Raw genomic sequence first — 23,621 nt, 5'->3', positions numbered from 1 at the left:
GGTTGGCTTGTTTATCATCTTATCCTTGACCATTTAAGCAGTTTAATTTACACCTTGTGGGCATATTTAAACTTGCAGATTGACACCCTTTTGAGAAGAAATAAATATTAAGTGGAGTCATTTCAGTTTTTAAGATTTGGGTTGGGAGGCTAGGCACACCCAGTAGAGAACATATATCACCGTGCACAATGATCCCCCCTGCAAGGAGGAAGCTTCGTAAGTGATGGAGCAGTAGTACTGCAGGTATCTGTCTCCCCTCCTCTTTCTCACACACTCTATCAAAGAAAAAAGGGGGAAATGACTGCTGGGAGCTATGGAGTAATCATGCAGGCACCAAGTACCAGCGATAACCCTGATGGAGGAAAAGAAATGTAGATTTGCCCCCAAAAGTTTGCTCTAAGATGGTAAACCTAAGTCTAATAAAGTTAACTTGACACAGTAGGCTGGCTCAATTCTATCTTCCAAAGGCTTTCCAGACATTTTTTCATGACTGTTGCTGTTGGCAGTATCTTTAACAAAGGATCAGCTAGTGTGCTCTATAAATGACCAGTTCGTGGAGCCTTTCAGAAAAGCAATGTCCTGTAATACAGATATATAAATTTTAGGAAGTTTTTACTTTACTATTTATGGCTGAGTGTTGCATCTTCTTATGAGACTTAAAAAAGTAAATTTTCATAACAACCGTTTTAATTGTGGTAGTATTTTTGTTTGATAAGAAAGGAGAGTTAGGTTAAAGCTCTCTAAAACATTTTGGTAATATCTCAGTGGAATGACCACAACTTTAAACTATTTTTATCCCCATGTTATGGACTTTTGCCTTCACCAGGTGATTACACTATAAAACTGTTTGGAGTAGACAGCAAAGTTATTTTGTTGAAGTCAAATGTGTTGTGAGATTACATTTGGAAAGATATATATATATATATATATATATATATATGTATATATATGTATATATATATGTATATATATATATAAACAGGAGACTTTAAATAATCGTGTGTGATAAAATTCCACTAAATGTAAATATGTAACAGCATAACTCTTCTGTATTTAGGTCAAATAGCTCTAGAGATAGCTACAGAATTTTCTATACAACACTGTCATTGGATTTTTCTGTAACTTTGCACGTACTTATTTTCATTATAATGGCCTCCTACCTCGCCCCCCCCCCCCATACCCCATCACGTTATTTCATGTAGGGGGTTAATTTAGGCATAAGTAACCATCAGTATACAAATTACCTTTTCTATGGCTTACTGGCAACAAATCATACACAAGCATTTTTATAAGATAAAAAATTATTATTACACCCTTAAGTGAGAAAATAAATATCCACTTGAAAGTTTTCTTGTAAAAAAAAAAAAGGTTTTGTTTTAATGTAGTAATTTTTGGTATTAATCTTCATACCCCCAGTTTTCTTCTGTGTCCACACACAAATAGCACTCTTGAGTAGGTTACATTAATACATCTAGTATGTTAAACACATAATACAGTTTTGTTCTTTCTGTCATACTGTCTAACTTTAAAATAATTGAAGGTGGTAGAGCCAGACTAGGATTTAGGAATAAAAATTGGATGCTGTCTTGAACATTTAGATGCCTAGTTCACTACTAGTGATCCAGCAACCTGTGCTGTGAGGAAGTCATACATGGATACGGACCAAGTGTTAGAATCAGGTGCCACTCTAGAGGTCTACAACGCTATCTGCCTATAGCAGGTTACGGTATTGAATCCTAATTTCTGGATCATCTTCAACCTTTAATTGGTTCCATTTCTCCCTGACTCTTTACTAACAAGTATTCCTGATGGCCTGAAAGTCCATGTTGAAATTTCAAGCTTGAAGTATCCAGATAAAATATGATTTTACTTTAAGAGATATTTAAGTACAAAATATCAGTTGTGTAATCATGGTAAAACATAAACTTTGCTATAAGAGATTTTTTTTAAAGGCTATTTGATGTCAACACTTATTTACTTAAACTCTTTGCTAGAATTTTTTTTAGAATTCAGCATCGGAGGAGGAATGTGACATAATAATGATCGAAAGCCGAAAGTTTAAAAGTTGTGATGCCCTCACATGATTGGAGGGTTATACTAGCTTCTAAGGACTGAATGTTGTCCACAAGAGTGTCTCATCAGGTCATAAATTGGTAAGACTTAATGGATTAGATTTTATGTATTATACCTGATGTTATTGTATTGAGATGAATATTTATGAACAAAATGAGCACATTGTATAACTAAGTATAATATTTAAATATAAGTTAAAACTTGGAAGTTTAGATACTTGAAGTATGTAATCCTCTTAAAGCCTCATGAGACTGAAAGCTGTATCTTTGCAGTGGTGTTTAAGAAGTAATTAGTCTAAAAATACAGTGACATCCTGTATTATAGTGAGATTATTTAAATATTGCTATTGCATCTGTTATAGATGCTTACCATATAATTAAGAGTCCCAAGTACTTTCTAGTTATTATTCCAGGAGATACTTAAAAAATATGGTAGTCTATTATTTTTCTTAAAATAGTCTCTCCTAAGATGTCTAAAAATAAAGCCAGAAAATTTTCTCAATTCTTAAATTGAGAATATCTAATAATACATCAATAGCAAGTAGAGATATATTGGAAGTCAGCGTACAATCTTTGTATATCCAAAAATTAAAGACATTTCCTTTCATAATTGTACTATACTTAAACAAAAAAAATACATATATGTATTTTTAACTTCTCTGTCTTATTTTTGCTTTGCTTCACACAACTATATTTTGTAGGGAGATTCTTAGACTGATAGAATATAGATCAGGATGAGATAGTGTCTTTATTGTAAAGATCATTTTACAGATGACAAAAAAGAACCTGGGTTGAGTTACATGTTCACGACTCTAGAATTAGTGTACATACTCTACAAGTCTGCCACAAATTATTTGAAATTGTCATCTACAGAGGTGACCATATCTATTTCTGACTTTAAGGATAGTAAATCTCTCCATTGGACATGAACGCACACACATACACATTTTCATACACACACATTCTGCCTTTGAAAAATATTCTAAAATTGTTTCTAATGCATATTCCATGCTATCATGTTGACCATTTTCTATAAACTTGTTTCTTAAACCAATGGTACATTAATTGTAATCAATGGTAGTTTGGAAGGAAAGACAATGAACTAATAACAGTTGTCCTTAATTGTATTCTCTCTCTCTCTCTCTCTCTCTCTCTCTCTCTCTCTCTTTCTGCTATGAATCTATTTAACTTTAGTAATCAGAAAAATAATTTTTTAGGACATTCATATTTGGGGGTCAGTGGATGGGTTTCAGAGGCCATGAACACTGTAGAATTTTGGATAGACCATTGTGTGTACTGTTTCCAGTGAAAGGTTTGGAGAATTGGTGGATTGTTAGATTGGGCCAGTTTTTGTGAGAACCCTAGTATGTGACTTAAGAAAAAAAAAAAATCATTTGAGTGCATTGATTCTGTAGCTCTTACTGAAAACAAGTTAGATTTATTGAAAAGTGACCATTAGACTGATGGAACAGATCAGAGCCCAGCCTCTTCTAGGTTACATATTTCACACAATCTATTGCCTGTGCTCAGTTGTCAGGATTCTTCAAAGAATAGTTGTATTTTTGCTGATGAGTGGTACAATGTGTTGGGCATTGTACTAAGCATATTTGACACATCATCCCATCTACTTTTCATAATAATCATAATAGAAACTGTCAGTATTCTCAGTATAGAGAAGGGAACCAGGGCTTAGATCTAGTGACTTGCTCAGGCTAGTAGAGTAATAGAAAGATACAGCTTTCTAGGTGGCAGAGATAGCATAATGGTTATGCAAAAAGATCATGCCCGCAGCTCTGAAGTTCAGTCCCCCACACCCACCATAAGGCAGAGCTGGGCAGTGCTCGTGTAAGGGGGAAAATTAGCTTTCTTTTTTATTTATTTATTTTTTATTTAAGAAAGGATAAATTAACAAATCCATAGGGTAGGAGGGGTACAACTCCACACAATTCCCACCACCCAATCTCCATATCCCACCCCCTCCCCTGATAGCTTTCCCATTTTCTATCCCTCTGGGAGGAGGGACCCAGGGTCGTTGTGGGTTTCAGAAGGTGGAAGGTCTGGCTTCTGTAATTGCTTCCCCGCTGAACTTTCTAACTAGAACCAGGGTTCTAGCTTGATTGCTGCTTTGTAGAGGAACCCTGGAGATTGTGAAGGATAAAATAAAGGAGAATTTTACATCGTATGAATAAACATACGTTTTATTTCCTTTGAACTGAATATAATTATATAATAGCACCATGTTTTTAAAATATATTCTGTTCCTTCATTGGAGACAAACTAAAGTGGAAGAGAGAGAAAAGGAAAGAGAAAGACACCTACAGCCCTGCTTCAGTACTCATGAAGCTTCTCCCTGACAGGTGGGGACTTGAGGGTTAAACCTGGGTCCCTATACATGGTAACATGTGCTCAAGAGAGTGCACTACTACCACCCAGCCTCTAAAACACCATATTTATAAAGCACTTGCCAAAAAAAAAAAAGTAAGTTGCTTGCTATGTAAAATTTATATTTATTTGTTAAAATAACCTACTCACATTTAGTACTTAACAAGCACACATGTATGAAGAGGTATTAGTGCTTACTAGAATATTACTTAACTGAATTAAGGAACTCACCCTTTATTTAGTGTTAGGTTTAATAAGCAATAAGTGTTAGAGATTTTTTTAAATATTTATTTATTCCGTTTTGTTGCTCTTGGAGATTTTTTAAAAAGATTTTTATATTTTCCCTTTTGTTGCCCCTGTTTTTTATTGTTGTTGTAGTTATTACTGTTGTTGTTATTGATGTCATTGTGTTGGATAGGATAGAGAGAAAAGGAGAGAGGAGGGGAAGACGGGGAGAGAAAGATAGACACCTACAGACCTGCTTCACCACCTGTGAAGCGACTCCCTTGCAGGTAGGGAACCAGGGGATTGAACCGGGATCCTTATACCATTCCTTGGTTTGCACAACATGCACTTAACTTGTTGCGCTACTGCCCGACTCCCTGGAGAGTATTTTTAAAAGCTACTCAAAGCTGCTTAGAGCAGGTGGGTGGATTTCATACAAAGTCCTCTACTGAGTACTACATTAGCTTACCATTTGCTTTTTGTTGTGGTTGTATCACTGAATTACTTATCAACTACTTGTCTAGCCAAATTTTTTTTTCAGAGATGAGCATTTCTATGAAGCACCTACTTAATTCACATTATTTTTGTTTAGCTGTATTCTCATATGAACTCCAAATAACCTTTTCCCTGGTTTAAATGTTTACAATAAAATTCCTACATTTAAATATGGTTTAAAGTTAAATTCACAACAAATCATAATAATTTAAATGTTAATATTCTTCAGCTGAATTGAAATAATCTGTAGATCAAGAGTAAATTTGGCATTTAGATCTTGGTTTAAAATGCACAAATAATAGCTATCAGAATATGAGCATTCTATCTTAAAGCCTTAAATATATTATATCTGTACCCTAGCTTATTATGTGCCTGCCCCATTTCAGCATTTATAGAAAATTAGAAAAATAGAATAAAAGCCATTAAAGCTTATTTTGTTTTCTACACAATTACTATTTGTCTGTCCCCTTTTGAGTATGAATGCAAGGATATTAGTTGCAGTCATGATCAACTCACATGCAAATAATTTCTAGTATTTCAAATATTTGTCCATTTGTATAAAACTAATACTGGTTTTAAATGTTGTACTGACATTTTGACATCTGTGATGCCATCCCTTCCAGTTTTTATTATTTGTTTTTCCTTCTTCCTTGGTTATTTCTTATTCCCCTTGACAGGTTTTTCTCTTTCTGTTTGTCCTTTTAATTATTGTTAGTGTCTTCAGGGTGTTCCGCAGAGCCTCTTACATTCTTCATCTTGCTAATACATGTCAGATGCCTTTGGCAGTCACCACATGTTGTAGAAAAACCATCTATCTATTGTAGGTACTCAGACTTGTTACCTTTATGTTCAGACATCTGTGATCTCTCACAGCCATTAATTATAAATTACTACCATGTCTACATGAAGTTTCTTCAGCCTATTCATCTGTCTCACCCGAAGTCAGGGCATAAGCCTTTCTTAAATGGAAATGAAATGACATCCTGACTAATTTTCAAGTTTACTGCTGTGGCTAACTATAGTACTTTTTATAGTTCTTTTTTTCTCTGTTCTCTTTTGGATAAGTTTACACCTATGTCCTCCCCCCACACACACACACACACACACCCAGTTGTGGCACTTTCTCTATTAAACATGCTTTCCTAACCTCAGATCTTGACCCTTAAAAATTTTCCCTGTCTTTTTAGCATTTTCCAACATTCATATTACTCTCTCTCCTGCACTGAACTATAAGCTTAGAAACTCTGAGAGTATGTTTATTTGATAGTATAACTTCAGCATCTGATAAATACATCAGAATCAACCAGAGAGATAGCTCATTGTTACAGCAGAAACTTGCTTACCTGAGACCCCCAGATGTCCCAGATTCAATCTCCAGTACCATCTTATGCTACAGCTGAGCAGTGCACTGGTTCTCTCTTGCATCACTCTTCAGTCTCTAGCTTCATAATAAATAAATCTTTTAAAGTTAAATACTTCTGAATCTCTCTGGAATGTGGTATCTGAAAAAAATGTTAGAAATTATTGTGAACATGCAGAGACAGAATAGAATCAACTAACTCCCAAGCCAGTGTTCCTTGTGTTTGTTTCTTTTATTTATTTATATTTTTGCCCCATACCTTAATTAATACAAAACTCTAATGCATCACCACCTCTTGGCTTATCTTCTAAGTCTAGAACTACAGCTCTGAGATGGAAAGGAATTTAGTGGTCTTTTATTCTAACTACTTATAGCAGATGATTTATCTACATCAGATCCTCCAGCTTGCCAACTAACGGTTTGAACAGCTCCAGTGATATTTATTTTGGTATCTATCCTAGTTACCTCTCCCCACCCCCACTGCATGTTGTGTTCTTGTTTGTTTTTATGCATTTGTCTGGATTTTGTACGTGTGTGATTCCACCACTGGATTAGCTTTCTCATTCTTATTTTAAATACAGAAGTTCCTTGGCACTATTCCCACGTTCGTGCTGCTATGGGGCTCCCATGTGATCACAGGGCTCATGTGTTTAGATTTTTTACAAGTCTTTTTTCAACAGAAATTTTAAATGTGAAACAATATGATTATTGTCATCACTCAAAGTAGTTATTAAGATACTACTGGGGCCGAGTGGTGGCATACCTGGTTGAGCACACATGTTACAGTGCACAAGGACCCAGGTTCAATTCCCACCTGCAGGGGGAGCTTCAAAAGTGGTGAAACAATGCTGCAGGTGTCTCTGTCTTTCTCCCTCTCTATCTCCCCCCTCCCTCTTGATATCTAACTATCTCTATCCAATAAATAAATAAATAAAATGAAAAAATAAAAGAATAAGCTAAAAGATAATAAAAAATAGATACTACTGTCAATCTGTGGAAACATTGAGCTGAAAGTAATCTCTAGATGTGTTTTCATAACTGACAGAAATCAGGAAACACAGGTTTTAGTTCATGGCTATAAGTCATTGTTCTCCAAACAGTTGTAGCTATTTTTCAGAAATGGACTTAGGAGGGGCTAGGCAGTAGCGCACATGGTGGGAAGCACAAGGACCGGCAGAACAATCCCAGTTCGAACCCCACCTCCCCACCTGCAGGGGGTTCACTTAACAAACAGTGAAGCAGGTCTGCAAGTGTCTGTCTGTCTTTCCCTTCTTTGTCTTCCCTCCTGTCTCTCAATTTCTCTCCTATCCAACAACAACAGCAGTAACAACAAGGGCAACAAAAATGGGGGGGAAATCACCTCCATGAGCAGTGGACTCATAGTACAGGCACTGAGCCCTGGCGATAACCCTGGAGACCAGAAAAAAAAAAGAGAGAGAGGAAGAGAGAGAGAGATTGCTTAACATCTTAGGGATCCCAAGGATGTTTTTCCACTTCCTGGTTACTGATTCTAGTGATGATGCCAGGACTTGAGAGGATTTCATCCTGAGATTGATCCACCAATGTAAAAAGAGTGAAGTATGTCTGAATTTCTTTTCAGACTTCTGGATCTAAGAACTTTACTTGTTTGTAAAGAGTACATAAAGCCAAGGCAGTTTTGTCTTCTTTATCTGACCTGATTAAGTCAGTAACCCTTTGGTCTCCTATTTCTGCCCTCACAATAGCATTGGCTCTTACCTCTTCCCCTTAGATTCAGTTCTAATTATCTGCACTCAAGAGACCTCACAGATGGACAGTTATGAAGCATGGTAATTAAGCCTTTTAGTATTGGGTAGAGACAGAGGGTAGGAGGGGATAGAAAGGGTAGAGAGATAGCTGCAGCCCTGCTTTACCTCTCATGAAATTTTCTCCTGCAGGTGGGGACCAGGGGCTTAAACCTGGGTTCTTTTGCACTACACTTAACGTACACACTTAACCAAGTGTGCCACCTCCTGTTACCCCCCCCTTTTTGTTTTTAAAATCTTATTAATGAGAAAGATAGAGAGAAAGATCAGACATCACTCTGGTACATGTGCTGTCGGGCATTGAACTCAGGACCTCATACTTAGAGTCCAATGCTTTATCCTCTGTGCCAGATCTAGGGAGGAAAGTTTATCACTGAAAATGTACCAATTTGGGGTGGATTAGAAACAAAGCAGTACAGTATCTCGCTGTTTAGAATTGAACTTTCACAACACAAAGGAAGCCATAAGATTTTTAGTTAAACACATTTTTGGGGAAATGTTAGTGTTAATTAAATTAATTCACTCCTGTCAGTGCCATTCAGAAAAATTGTCCACAGTAAATGTAGGCGATATTTTAAAAAATTATTATTTATTTATTTTTTGGATTAAAAATAACTAGAAATCTAGGGGAGGGAGTGAGACATGGACACCGTCAAGCACTCGGGAAGCTTTCCCCCCTGCAGATGGGGACTGGGGGCTTGAACCTGGGTCCTTGCACATTTAACATGTGCACTCAGCTAGGTGTGCCACCACCCAGTCCCAATTTTAATTAATGAAAATTGTGATCTTAAAGTTCTATTAACCACCGGGAATGAATGAATGTGTCTGTCATAAACCCTCCTACCACCCAAATCAGAATAAAGGAAAAGATGCTACTAGAAGCAGGGCAGTCATCATGCAGGTACCAAGCCCCATCCATAACTTTGGTGGCCAAATTTTTTTTAAATTTATTTCTTTATTGGGGAATTAATGTTTTACATACAACAGTAAATGCAATAGTTTGTATATGCATAACATTCCCCAGTTTCCCATTTAACAGTACAACCCCCACTATGTCATCTATCATCCTTCATAGTGGCCAGATTTACTGTGTAAATTTAAATCTGACCGTGTGTGTGTGTGTGTGTGTGTGTGTGTGTGTGTGTGTGTGTGTGCATGCGTGCATGTGTGTGTGTGTTTTGTCAGCACTAAATCCAGAATTACGTATGAATATGAATACTACTTAATGATCACAGTTGATTTTTATTTGTTCCATTCTGTTTTGGTTGTTATTTAAGATAGGCGATACACTATCCAAATTGATTCAAACAACAGCAGGAACTAAAAAGGCGGGTTTGCTATATAATCCTCATCGTTTTTCTTTAAAGTAGTTCTAGCCATGACTGCATTTTATAGATGAGGAAACTGATTTCTTGTAGTGAGCAGAACTGAGGTTTAAGACTGCTTAGCTAGTTCTAAAGCCCATGCTACTACCCCACTTTGAGAATTTAGCCTTTTGCTTAGGCAACTGCGGAAAAGTAAACTATATTTGTCAAAGGAGCAATTTAATTCTTTGCTGAACCCAAGCCAGTCTCAAGTTTAAAATACCCCAAAGACAAAGCATTAATGTATTAAACTTTTTTCCTTTTCTTTTTTTAGGATCAGCGATAGCCTCTCCTCTCCAGTCCCCTGGTTATATTTCGTCCCATTTCAGTAAGGGGTGATGGCTGTGCTTGGTAGTATTTTTACCCTTTAGTCTAATTTAATTTGGACTGCAGCAACTGACTCTTTTATGATACTCTTCAAGGTTTTTTTTTATGATTTATTTATTTACTCTAAAGATAGGAGGAGAGAAAAAACCAGCCATCACTCTGGTACATGTGCTGCCAGGGATCAAACTCGGGACCTCATGCTTGAGTCTAGTGTCTGAGTCACTGCGCCACCTCCCGGATCACGACTCTTCAGGGTTTATCCCTACTTTGAAATGGTTCTTGATACCTTCATTTTTATAGTTATTTTTTTAAGAAGATTAGTTTGCTTATTAATGGCGGGCGGACCAGAGCATCACTCTGGCACATTCGATGCCAGGAATCAAACTCAGGACCTCATGCTTTAGAATCCAACATTTGATTCACGTCCTGGGCCACATGAAAGTTGTTTTTGTTTTGTTTTGTTTTTAATATTTTATTTATTTTTGAGGGACATGCAGAGTGAGAGAAAGAAACACAAGAGCACTGTTCAACTCTGGCTTGTGGTGCAGGGCACTGAACCTGGGACTTTGGAGCCTCAAGCATGAGAGTCTGTTTGTATAACCATTATGCTATCTCCCCAGCCCTGAAAGTTATTATTAATATTTTAGATATTTTATTTATTGATGAGAAATGATAGGAGAGAAAGAACCAGACAACTTGGGACCTTGGGATTAAACTTGGGACCTCATGCTTGAGAGCCCAAAGCCTTATCCACTGCGCCACCCCCTGAAAGTTATTTTTTTAGTAAGATCTCCTCACCTTTAAAAAATGAAGCACCTGGTAACAAGGGCAACAAAAGGGAAAATAAATAAATAAAGATTTTTTTTTAAATGGAGCACTTGGATAGTGCACTGCTTTGCAAGCATGTGTTAACCTGAGTTCGAGCCCCACATCCACCACATTAATAGGGAGCCTAAGTGCTGGGATCTCATTGGTTTAAAATAACATTGTCTAGGAGATAGCTCACCTAGTAGAGTGCATGCTTTACCTTGAGGACTTAAGGTTGAACCCCTAAAACCACATGGGAGAGGGAGCCGGGCTGTAGCGCAGCGGGTTAAGCGCAGGTGGCACAAAGCACAAGGACCGGCATAAGGATCCCGGTTCGAACCCCGGCTCCCCACCTGCAGGGGAGTCGCTTCACAGGCGGTGAAGCAGGTCTGCAGGTGTCTATCTTTCTCTCCTCCTCTCTGTCTTCCCCTCCTCTCTCCACTTCTCTCTGTCCTATCCAACAATGACGATAGCAGTAATAACTACAACAATAAAACAACAAGGGCAACAAAAGGGAATAAATAAATAAAATAAATATTAAAAAAAAAAAAAACCACATGAGAGAGCCATACACAACACCATGGAAGCTGTGTGGATGGTAGAGTAAAAAGTACTGTGGTCTCTCCCCTCCCTATCTCTGTCTGAAATTAAAAGAGGAAAGGTAGGCTAGCAGAAGCCTGAGGCCCTGATGCAAATAATCATTTTCTTTTCTTTTCTTTTTTTAAATTTATTTCTTTATTGGGAAATCAATATTTTACATTCAACAGTAAATACAATAGTTTGTACATGCATAACATTCCCCAGTTTCCCATTTAACAGTACAACCCCCACTGTGTCATTTATCATCCTTCATGGACCTGTATTCTCCCCACCCAGGAAAATGACTTTTAATTCATTTATAAGATGGAAGTATTGACAAGACCATAGGATAAAAGGGGGTGCAATTCCATATAATTCCCACCACCAGAACTCTGTATCCCCTCCTTTGAAAGCTTTCCTATTCTTTGTCCCTCTGGGAGTATGGAACCAGGATCATTTTGGGGTGCTAGAAAAATGACTTCTGCAGCCCAGAAGGTAGCACAGTGGGTGGGATATTGGACTCTGGAATATGAGGTCCCAAGTCTAATCCCTAGCATCACATGTGCCAGAATGATGCTCTGGTTTTCTCTCAGTAAATATGTAAATATAAGAGAAAATGAGTAGGGGAGATGGCATAATGGTTATGCAAACAGCCTTTCATGTCTGAGGCTCTGAGCTCCCAGATTCAACCCTACACACTGCCATCAGCCAGAGCTGAGCAGAGTGCTCTAGTAGAGAAGAGAGGAAAGAAAAGACATTGAGGGTTATCCAGTACAGCTGCTTCCAATTATAATTAAAAAGGCCCCAAGTGTCAAAGGAATTCTATAGAAACGATCTATTTCTGTTGAGTGAAATAAGTCAGAAACTGAAGGATGAATATGGGATGATCTCACTTTCAGGTCGAAGTTGAAAAACAAGATTAGAAAAGAAAACACAAGTTGAACCTGAAATGGAATTGGAGTATTACACCAAAGTAAAAGACTCTGGGGTGGGTGGGTGGGTGGGGAGAATACAGGTCCATGAAAGATGATGAATGACATAGTGGGGGTTGTATTGTTAAATGGGAATCTGGGGAATGTTATGCATGTACAAACTATTGTATTTACTGTTGAATGTAAAGCATTAATTCCCCAATAAAGAAATAAATTATTAAAAAAAAAAAGAAAGAAACGATCTATTTCACATGTCCGTAGTATATGCTAGTTGATGGTACAGCCTCGTAGTAGACTTTGTGAAGCACAGACAAATTGAGCCTTGCTCTGATGCTAGAGGTCACAGCCTCCACGGACAGTGCCTTACTGTACTTCTGGGAGACTTCGAGAAGCCTTTACGAAGTAGCCTATTTGAATTGATAACTAAAAGAACATGGTAGAACTTTCATCTAGAATGCGGGAAAAAAAGTATGAGCAAAGAGAGTGGGGTAGGACCAAACTTTGAAGGGTCAGAAGGAGTTTAATACTTTATTTATTCCCTTTTGTTGCCCTTGTTTTATTGTTGTAGTTATTATTGTTATCATTGATGTCATCGTTGTCGGATAGGACAGAGGGAAATGGAGAGAGGAGGGGAAGACAGAGAGGAGGAGAGAAAGATAGACACCTGCAGACCTGCTTCACCGCCTGTGAAGCGACTCCCCTGCAGGTGGGGAACCGGGGGCTGGAACAGGGATCCTTACGCTGCTCCTTGCGCTTTGCACCACCTGCACTTAATCTGCTACGCTACCACCTGACTCCCCAGGAGGAGTTTTAAAATATCAATATGCTCTCTCCAAAGCTGTACAGACTATTAGAATAAGAGGAAGGGTGTAGAGGTTAGCAATAAACATCAAGCAGCAGCATTTCAGTAGCAAACTAGTTTCTAGGTCCACCTGTCCCGCATTCTTGACCCTTTCTCTCTCTACAAGTAACCCAGACTTCTTCAGCAGTGAAAGAAAGGGGCAACCAGGCTTCTATGTGATGGATGGTCTAGGGCTTGAACCTGGGCCCTCACACATGGGAAAGTGTGCATTCTACTACTTGGCAAGCTGTCTTCTTACCCACTATCGTGCCAAATTTTTAATTAGGACTGAAGCCCCTGGGTCTGTATCTTTTACTCCCCGGTAATGAATTATGCTATCGTCAAATTATCTCTTATGTAAACAGTGCAGTGAAATCTGTTTCAAAAGAACCTGCTCTAAATGTAAAACTCCCAACATTAGGAAAACGCCACTCTCCTCCTACCCCTTTCTCACCCTTCTACCCTTATTTCAGTCTGACTCAGAGGCAGGAAATAATTTCTACATTCTGTCAAACCTTGCCTAATCTTAGTCTAATAAATAACTACCCAGTGATTAACTCATTTATGAAATGTGATTCCATGTTGCTAATATTTTATTTGACTTCATATAACAGAATACTAGTTAAATTAAGTTTCCTTAGAGTGGCTCTTAGAAAAAATTCGCTACCAAATACTAAAATATTTTATTACCCAAGTAATAACTTAATACAAAGGTATCTGGATAAGGAAAATAAATTTTAAAAATTAATCTTGCCTACAGATACAGGTAATAAGTCAACCCATATATGTGACCATGAGAGAACCACTTCATCTTTCAGTGGAGGGGATGAGGACACAGGACTCTGGTGGTGGAAACTTCATGGAATTATACCCCCATTATCGTATGATTTTTTTTTTTAATTAATCTTACGTATGCCTGCTTTGAAAGGTAGTTTAGTACAGCGTACTTGTGTGACTATAAAGTCTTTTTGTATCACAGACATTTGTCACAAACTTCTGTTTACTTTCCAGAATCACTTGAAACAGAAATAGCTGTATTGGCAATTGTAAAAGTTATTTTCACTTTATTTCTAAGTAATGATAATTCACCCTACACCTGGGAAATTCTTACAAATCAAAAGTATCAGAGATGTTGCTTTGTATTTGACATGCTACCCTATCTTGCAGAATGAAATCCAATCTCAAAAGCAAGTGATCTTGGTGATTCCTCTTCCACCTTTCTCCCTTTTCCTCATACCTTTTATTTTTCCTGAGCCATATCATTTGGTTTTGGTTTTTGTGTTATATAGTCTTCCTATATCCCTGCCTTCCATTTGCCTGCCTTGCTAAACCGGTAATCACTTTCTTAGTTGATGTATATGTGCCTTTATAAAAGAATATTATACACAGATCTGTACCTGGTCCCGTGCCTTTTCTTTTAAAGCTTTCCAGGATGCATTGTATCCATCTCAGTACACAGAAAATCGTTGTGTTTTTCTTTTATGGAAGGGTAGTATTTAATTGAATGAATTACCATAATTTAATTACGTAGTTTCCCCACTGCTATAACAGTAGGCTTTAAATAAGGTTATTTCCTACATATGTAAAAAATACTTTTAGGATAAACCCTAGAAGTAGGATTGCCGGCTCAGAATGAGTAAGTGTATGTGTAGAAAATCGTGGCAAATGGAACCAAATTGCAGTCAGAAGGGTCATACCGTTGCAGCCCTTGACTATGTGAGGAGAACCATTTCCCCACAGCCTCACTAGCTGACTAGCTGCAGTATATTAATTTGTACTGTGTTTGACAGACTGTTTAGGACTGCAGTTTTAGATCTGTATTTCTTTTTTTTTTTTTAAGATTTTATAAAAATATGGAACGCTTCACAAATTTGCTTGTCATCCTTGCGCAAGGGCCATGCTAATCTTCTCTGTATCATTCCAATTTTAGTATACGTGCTGCCGAAGTGAGCACAGATCTGTAATTCTATTGTGAATCAGATATATATGCACACATGTATATACATACTCTAGCGTTAGAGGTTTCTAAAAGTACTTTATATTTTTTTGGTGAGAAGATTTTTATTTATGGGTTTTTCTTTTCTTTCTTTTTTCTCTTCTCTTCTTTCCCCTCCTATGTAATTCAAAAGTCCTCTCCAAGTCTACAGAATATTCCTAAATGGGCCTTCTTGTAAGACTCTTAAACAAATGATGTTTAACTCTGGACAAAAGGGATCTAAAGTAAAAGAGCAGCTTGTTTCGGTGGCATACCTTTTGTGTGCCTATTACTTAAGATACTAACAGCTTCATAAGCAGTTCCAAAAAAAAAAAGCCATCCAGGGAGACACCGTGTACTGTTCCTCACAGTAGCGGTATCTTCATGTGGCCACAGTATAACAGCAGAATCACGACGTTAACACTGGTGCACTCTACAGCATATATATAGCCTTTTCCTTTTTAAAATTTTTTTCTGGCCTGAAATTAATTAAAGGATGTAACAGGCTAAAAATAAATGTATCTTCAACTGTTATAGAAGAACTAGTTTAGACTTTTAGTTAACAGTTCCTTGGTAAGAGCTTTTCCCACATCTTTTGTGAGTAGCCATTTTACTTGCCTCATATCCTTTAAAAAAAAAAAAACACTTTTTTGGTTACTTAATTGTAGTAAATCGCCATGCTTTTTTTAGGTTTTTTTTTTTTATTTATTTAGTTATTTTCCCTTTTGTTGCCCTTGTTTAACATTGTTGTGGTTATTGTTGTTGTTGATGTCATTGTTGTTGGATAGGACAGAGAAATGGAGAGAGGAGGGGGAAAACGGGGAGAGAAAGACAGACACCTGCAGACCTGCTTCACCGCCTGTGAAGCGACTCCCCTGCAGGTGGGGAGCCGGGGGCTCGAACTGGGATCCTTATGCTTTGCACCACGTGCGCTTAACCCACTGCGCCACTGCCCAGCCCCCACCCCCCCCCCTTTTTTTTTCCTTCCTCCTCCAGGGTTATTGCTGGGCTCGGTGCCTGCACCATGAATCCACCGCTCCTGGAGGCCATTTTTTCCCCCCTTTTGTAGCTTCCTTGTGGTTATTATTATTGCCCTTGTTGACGCAATTCGTTGTTGGATAGGACAGAGAGAAATGAAGAGAGGAGGGGAAGACAAAGTAGGGGAGAGAAAGATAGACACCTGCAGACCTGCTTCACCGCCTGTGAAGCGACTCCCCTGCAGGTGGGGAGCCGGAGGCTCGAACCGGGATCCTTACGCTGGTTCCTGCGCTTTGCGCCTCATGCGCTTAACCCACTGCGCCACCGCCCGACCCCCCCACCCCACCCCTTTTTAAATAGATTTTATTTATTAGGAAGATAGAAGGAGAGAAAGAACCAGACATCACTCTTGTACATGTGCTGCTGGGGACTGAACTCAGGACTCAGGACCTCATGCTTGAGAGTCCAGTGCTTTATCCACTGCATCACCTCCCAGACCACCATGTTTCATTTTTAAAAAATATTTTATCATGAAATTAAATGAGTTATTTTATATTTTAGAATTTAAAGTCTATGATTATATGAAAATTTAAATTCTTAGCTTAACTTGAGCTATTAACCTCATCTAATAGTTTAATTTTTTTCCCTTTTTTAAAATATTTATTCCCATTTGTTGCCCTTGTTTTATTGTTGTAGTTATTGTTGTTATTGATGTCGTTGTAGTTGGATAGGACAGAGAGAAATGGAGAAAGGAGGGGAAGACGGAGGGGGAGAGAAAGACAGACACCTGCAGACCTGCTTCACTGCCTGTGAAGCGACTCCCCTGCAGGTGGGGAGCCTGAGGCTTAAACCAAGATTCTTATGCTGATTCTAAAGTCATAAAGTCACTGGACTTTTTGTTTTGTTTTGTTTTTGCTGTGACTTAACAGTTTCTTTCTAAAAAACAAAACTTGTACTTCCTAAAGGTAGAATTTTATTCAACCTAGACTTAACACACTTTAGTTTTGTGTTATAGAGCTGGTTTGGAGAGGAAAGGGAAATGAAGATTGTTGTAGATGATTTAGTAGGACAGTGCATTATTCCTGAGGACTGACCTCCAAGAAAGATTATAGCTCCTATTTGTAAGTTTTTGAAGAATCATTTTTATCCTGACTTGGCTAATTGAACCTGATCCTATAAGTATCAGATTTGACAACTCAAAGAAGTTCTTACTACAGAAGATTGATTTTGAGGTTTGGATTATAATTACAACTGTAACTCAACACAGAAAGAATCTTTAATTAAAGCAAAGTCGTGTTTTTTTTATGCAATATTATGTATGGGCAGGTAATTTTAATTTATCTAAAGCTATTAAAAAAAGGAAACCAAAGTGCCTTTTCCAAGAAGTTATCTACCCCATTCTCAGAGTATTAGCTCTTCTTGGAATGTGCTAGATAAGATAAATGGCATATTCCGAACATAGTTTAATCTTTAGGTCCATACTTAGTTTCACAACTAATGTTTGGTGTTTAAAGTACTCTTCATAATATATAACTGACTTTCTTTCAAATCATGATAGACACTTTCTAACTATTACAAAGAGCACACGTTGGACCGGGAAGATAGGCTTTCATACCTAAGGTACCAGCACCCAGTATGCCGAGCCTAGATGAGCTGCTCTGCCTAGTGAGCAGAATGAAAATGTAGGTCTGTCTGGCTTTGTGTCTTCTCAGTCAAGTTGCAGATGAGCTACTGTGGCAATAAGAGAAAGAGTCAAGAGAAGCTTGCGGTGGAAGCCAGTAGCATGGAAAGCCAAGCTTTCTTGCACTGATATGTTGAGCTGTACATTTACTGTGAGTGTCGTTGTGATTTATTTAAACATTAAAATCCATGCTCTTGTGGTTGGGAGTCACAGTTCTGTGAAAAGAAATTATCACCTAAAAATTAACATAATCTTTGTGTCTTTCTATCCCCGGAGTTGTTTATTTCTGTCCATTCACGCCATGCCCACACTTTAAATTCCTTTAGTAGATGCTAATCAAAGCATTAAGCAAAAAAAAAAAAAAAAAAAATCCCATCACCCTTCTTGTGCAGCCTGTGCGGTGACAAAGTAGATAAAGTATTGGACTCTCAAGCTTAAGGTCCTGAGTTCAGTCCCTGATATCACATATACCAGAGTGCTTCTCTGATTCTCTCTTCTCATCGCTCAAAAGTAAATAAATGGGGGGGGGGATTAAACCTCTTTATAATATAATTATATAGTTAACTTAAGTTTGGCTGGTTAACTATTAACATAGTGTGGTGGGTGGACCAGACAACATGATAGTTTTGCAAAAGGCTTTCATGCCTGAAGCTTTCTAAAGTCTCAGGTTCAATCCACCCCCTCACATGCCCGTCCCCCAGAAACTAAAGCAGAGCAGTGCTTCTATCTCTGTCTCTTTCATTAAAATTTTAAAAATTGTGGTCTGGGAGGTGGCGCAATGATAAAGCTTTGGACTCTGAAGCATGAGGTCCTGAGTTTGATCCCCAGCAGCACATGTGCCAGAGTGATATCTGGTTCTTTCTCTCTCCTATCTTCCTCATTAATAAATAAATAAATAAAATTTTAAAAATTAAGGAAAGACTGTTCAAATCTGGCTTTTGGTGGGGTGAGGGAGCATCTAATTTCTATCAAACCTCCTGGAAAATGTATTAAATGATTTATTGCGCTTCATTTGGGGAGTTTCTAATTCAGTAGGCCTTACATAAAGCCAAGTACTTACATAAATAAATAAAGCATTCCCATGTAGTGCTTGATGCTGCTGGTCCAGCATTTTTAGAATTGCCAGTGTTTTCAAATTAAAATTGTAGTGGTGTCCTAGTATGAGCCAGTAATTGATTTACATCTAACTATGATCATATTGGCTTTTAGTTGGCACAGTTTACTTCTGCATAGAGGTGAAGATAAGAAATTTTAGCTCAGTCTACTAAAATCTATAGTGACCTGCCATTTAAGTAACTTAAACTCTCTTACCTCTCACACGAGTCTTCTGAATTGGGGGAATATAATCCTTATTTTAGATTGGGGGGGTGAGGTCTAGAAGAGTGAAATAATATCCAAGAATTCATACGTATGTGAAGAATCCAAAATTTGTTCTGCTTTCCTAACTATGTTATAAAAAGCTCAAGAAATTTAGTCAAACACAAGGGGATATAGTACTTGATTCTACTGTAAGACTCACAGGGACATAGAAGAGCATCTTAGAAGATTATTTCCAACTGGGTAGTTTAGCAAAACTATGGAGACCAGATAAACCATAAGTTCTTCAGACTACATATAGTTAAAGACAGTAACAGAGTAGACCAGAGCCCCATCTGTAAATCTGTTGTTCTCAAAGCAGTTTGTCAGGCAGAAGAATGGGGCTTCACCTGGGAGCTTGCTAGAAATGCAAATTCCTGTGCCCCACCCCTGACCGACTAAGTCAAAGTGAAGTGAGCTCTACAGTCTGTTACAACAAGACCTCTGGGTGACCAGTACATGCTTATGTTTGAGAACCAGTGGCACAAGTTAAAATTCTCAAGTAACAGCTTTTAAACTAGCCAAAATTCACTATAATGGCAGTAATTTTATATGTAACCAATTTAATTGCATTTAAATATAATGCTGGACAATATTGAAACATATGCATATCCCTTTTAAGGACCACGTAACTTCAATATGATTCATTATTTACACATTGAAACTGGTTCCTCTATTACTGTAAAAGAGGTCTGAGTCAGGTCTAGAGTTTACTAGATCAGCATTCAAAGAAGAGCATGCTAGTTATTGTTCTATAAGGAAATGGTTTAGAAACTTGCTGACCGATTTTAGTTCTTTAAAATGTAGTTTGGGCCTTTTTTTTTTAACTTTATCTTGGCTTCTCATTAAAACTTACGTGTTAGTGGGGCTGAGGAGGATAGCAAAATGGTTATACAAACAACTTTCATGACTAGGGTTCTGAAAGCCTAGGTTCAGCCCCACCACAAGGTAGAGCTGAGCAGCACGCTCTTGTTAATACTAATAATAATTTTTAAAACAATGGTATTAACATTCAAATGTTGTACTTAAAGTAGATGTATCCTTGGCCCAGAGATAGCATAGTACTTATGCAAAAGACTTTCTTGTCTGATGCTCTAATTTCTATCAAACCTCCCTGGAAAATTGTGCTCAGTCGCTCAGTCCCTGGGACCACCATAAACCAGAGTTGAGTGATACTCTGGTTTAAAAAAAATGCTGAAAGAATTGAATGTAGTTAAATCACAAAGTGACTAAATCTAATCCAGTTTTTCCTTAACACAGAAATAATAGAAAATATGATATAAGATTCTCAGGCAGATCCAAAAGGTCTGTCACCATCTTTTTTGCCAAACTGACCAATTTTGAGTGAATTTTCCAGCAATGAAATATGCACTGAAACCTGGTTTATATAGTAATTCAGTAGGTTATAGCTGCATAGAGTCCAGAATACCTTACTTACACACACATCATACACACACAAAAATGATTAAGTTGATATAGGTAATGATTTTACAAAATATACATGATGCAAATCTCATCTTGTGCACTTCAAATTGCTTTGTCCAGCTCTCTGTAAGCATTTAAATATTGATATGTGTAAGTATTTTTAAATGATTTTTAAAATGTTTTCCATTCCAGTTATTAGATACATAGAAGCTCCCTTTCCATTTTAGAAATAAGCAGCAACAAGAAAATAAATACATTGTAAATAATGTGATTAATGCTCAAATCAATAAGCAAGGTGCTTTCTGTTCACTAAATCAGTTTTGAAGGTGTAGAAATGGAAAATTCATTGAGGCATTGGCACCAACCAGTAATTCAGATCTCTTTTTGTAAGGAAATTTTACAGATGCAAGAGAACTGGGGTTTGAACGTTTGGTCATCCAGGAAATGAATAGCAGAGCTCACTCAGCCCTGTGGGCTTGGGTTTTCCAGTGTAATAGGCACACTATATCCAGCAGGTGTAGAGCTTCAACCTGCCCTAACATTAGGCATCCACCCTGAGCTTCTGAATAGTCTTGGAGTCTGCTAACTCCTGGGTTTTCTTGAACGGGGCATACTTTTTATTTTACTTAGTGTTTTTCTCCAAAAGAGTGTTGAAACACCTCTTTGTATTAATAAAATAGGTCAAAATAGCACCTTTTTCTAGTCACTGTAAATTTACCAAAGGAAGATTAGAGACCCTCAACAGCTCTTATATTTTAAATTAATACGGGAGAATACAGACTGCCAAAGAGAAATATCTTCCTTTGTGTCATTAGACAAACATTTCTGTGCTGATACCTGAGCTTGGGGTATACTTACCACCTAGACCTATTCCAAAATATTCCGCTATATCCAAAATACCTGGTGTGACCACATACTTTAGTGGGGGTTTTGCCAAATACTATTCTACAGTTCAAGCGTGTAGGTCTGTTGAGATCCTTTTAACCAACCCTACAAGTATTATTGATCAAAAGTTCTTTCAGAAGCCAGTTGTAAAATTTAAAAACCACCTGCTAAAATATAAAACTACAGGGAAAATGTCACAAATCTGACTGCATTACCTGATCACTGCAATTTCTACAGGATAAACATTGATAATGTTTAACTGGTAAATGAAGTTTAGGAAATGTGAAAAGGGTACTGCTTTTTGAAAATGTATCTTTAAACGCTCAGTTGAGAAGTCCTGAATAGAACCAGTTGCTGTTAAAGTAGCATATGTTTGTGCTATGCAAATTAGAAATGTTGAACTGCAAAAGAATTTTTACAAGTCATCCATTTATTGACATCCTCATTTTCACAATGAGAGCTGAGTGCTGAATGTAAAAACAGTCCTACTATCTTTAAATTACTCTTTTGTTTTTATGTAAAACACGTTTTTTTTGTTCTAAAAGGAAAGTCATTTTTAAGAATAATTTAATGAAATATTCTAATTTTTTCCAGTGCATCTGGGGGAGGTGGTGTAGCCATTGACAACAAAATAGAACAAGCAATGGTAAGTAAAAGTTTAAACGTTTTAAGTTAATGTATGCATAAAGTACTTGATTTTTATCTTTTCTTTCCCCCTCTTATTTGATAGGAAAGACAGAACTTGAGACGGGGAGGGGAAGTAGAGAAGGACCGATAGAGGCTACTTCCCTGCTGATAGGGTACGGTAGCGGCCTGAACCCAGATCCTTGTGTAAGATAGCATGTGCGCTCAACTTGGTGCACCCAGCCCCTATCATTTATTTTTAATTTAATGTGTATTAAGGTGACCAGTGTTTTGGCTTTCATGAGATTCAGTTGAAGATGTACAGAGAGGTCATCCAGGAGGTGGCTCAGTGGGCTCTCAAGTGTTAGGTCCTGAGTTCAATCTCCAGCAGCACATGTACCAGAGTGATGTCTGCATCTTTCTTCTCTCCAATCTTAGTAATAAATAATCCTTTTTAAAAAGATGTACAGAGGGAGTCGGGCAGTAGCGCAGCGGGTTAAGCGCAGGTGGTGCAAAGCACAAGGACCGGCATAAGGATCCCGGTTCGAACCCCGGCTCCCCACCTGCAGGTGAGTCGCTTCACAGGCGGTGAAGCAGGTCTGCAGGTGTCTGTCTTTCTCTCCTCTCTGTCTTCCCCTCCTCTCTCCATTTCTCTCTGTCCTATCCAACAACAACGACAACAACAATTAATAACTACAACAATAAAACAACAAGGGCAACAAAAGGGAATAAATAAATTAAATTAAATATTTTTTTTTTAAAAAAAGATGTACAGAGAGGGCTGGGCGGTAGCGCAGCGGGTTAAGCACACAAGGCGCAAAGTGCAAGGACCAGCATAAGGATTTCGGTTCAAGCCCCTGGCTCTCCACCTGCAAGAGGGTCGCTTCGCAGGCCTTGGTGAAGCAGGTCTGCAGGTGTCTTTCTCGCCTCTCTGTCTTCCCCTCCTCTCTCGATTTCTCTCTGCCCTATCAAAAAAAAAAAAAAAAGTACAGAGATGGGGGCTGGGCTGTAGCTCAACTGGTTAAGTGCATGTGGCACAAAGCGCAAGAAGCAGCATTAGGATCCCAGTTCGAGTCCCTGGCTCCCCATCTGCAGGGGGGTTGCTTCACAAGCTGTGGAGTGGGTCTGCGGGTGTTATTAAACTCAGAGCTGGGTGGTGGTACACCTGGCTGAGTGCAAATGTTACGAAAATTACACTCCAAATATCTCAGCATCAAATATAGTTAGGAGACAGGTATTAAAAATGAAGACTTGGTGGTGCAGGAGGTCCCAAGTTCAATCCCCAGCAGCACGTGTACCAGAGTGAGTTCTGGTTCTTTCTCTCTCCTATCTTATTAATAAATAAATAGTCTTTTTTAAAAAATGAAGATTGGGGGTCGGGCAATGGCGCAGTGGGTTAAGCGCATGTGGTGCAAAGCGCAGGGACCGGCGTAAGGATCCCGGTTCAAGCCCCCGGCTCCCCACCTGCAGGGGAATCACTTCACAGGTGGTGAAGCAGGTCTGCAGGTGTCTATCTTTCTCTCCCCTTC

At 38.1% G+C, this 23,621-nt stretch overlaps 1 protein-coding gene and 1 non-coding gene across 6 annotated transcripts in view; one reads left to right on the top strand and one right to left on the bottom strand.

Moving 5' to 3' along the window:
* The window catches only part of TSC22D2 (TSC22 domain family member 2), a 55,124-nt gene that overhangs the window by 28,181 nt on the left and 3,322 nt on the right, over window positions 1-23,621 (top strand). For 2 of the 5 annotated variants that reach the window (XM_060197527.1, XM_060197528.1), the window contains one exon: window positions 22,063-22,114. The exons of 1 other annotated variant lie outside the window; for it this stretch is intronic. In XM_060197527.1, coding sequence (XP_060053510.1) covers window positions 22,063-22,114 — 52 coding nt within the window. Of the gene's footprint in view, window positions 1-1,994; window positions 2,152-22,062; window positions 22,115-23,621 lie in introns of those variants that run through there. 2 more of the 5 variants (XM_060197530.1, XM_060197531.1) reach the window with 2 other exon arrangements.
* LOC132540536 (U6 spliceosomal RNA) lies at window positions 15,016-15,122 on the bottom strand. The gene has a single exon (XR_009551735.1). It is a non-coding gene; the product is annotated as a U6 spliceosomal RNA (small nuclear RNA).

This window comes from Erinaceus europaeus, chromosome 9 (genome assembly GCF_950295315.1).
Source record: "Erinaceus europaeus chromosome 9, mEriEur2.1, whole genome shotgun sequence".
NCBI lineage: Eukaryota > Metazoa > Chordata > Mammalia > Eulipotyphla > Erinaceidae > Erinaceus > Erinaceus europaeus.
The sequence above is the reverse complement of the archived record's forward strand: the minus strand, read 5'-3'. Positions and strand labels throughout refer to the sequence as shown.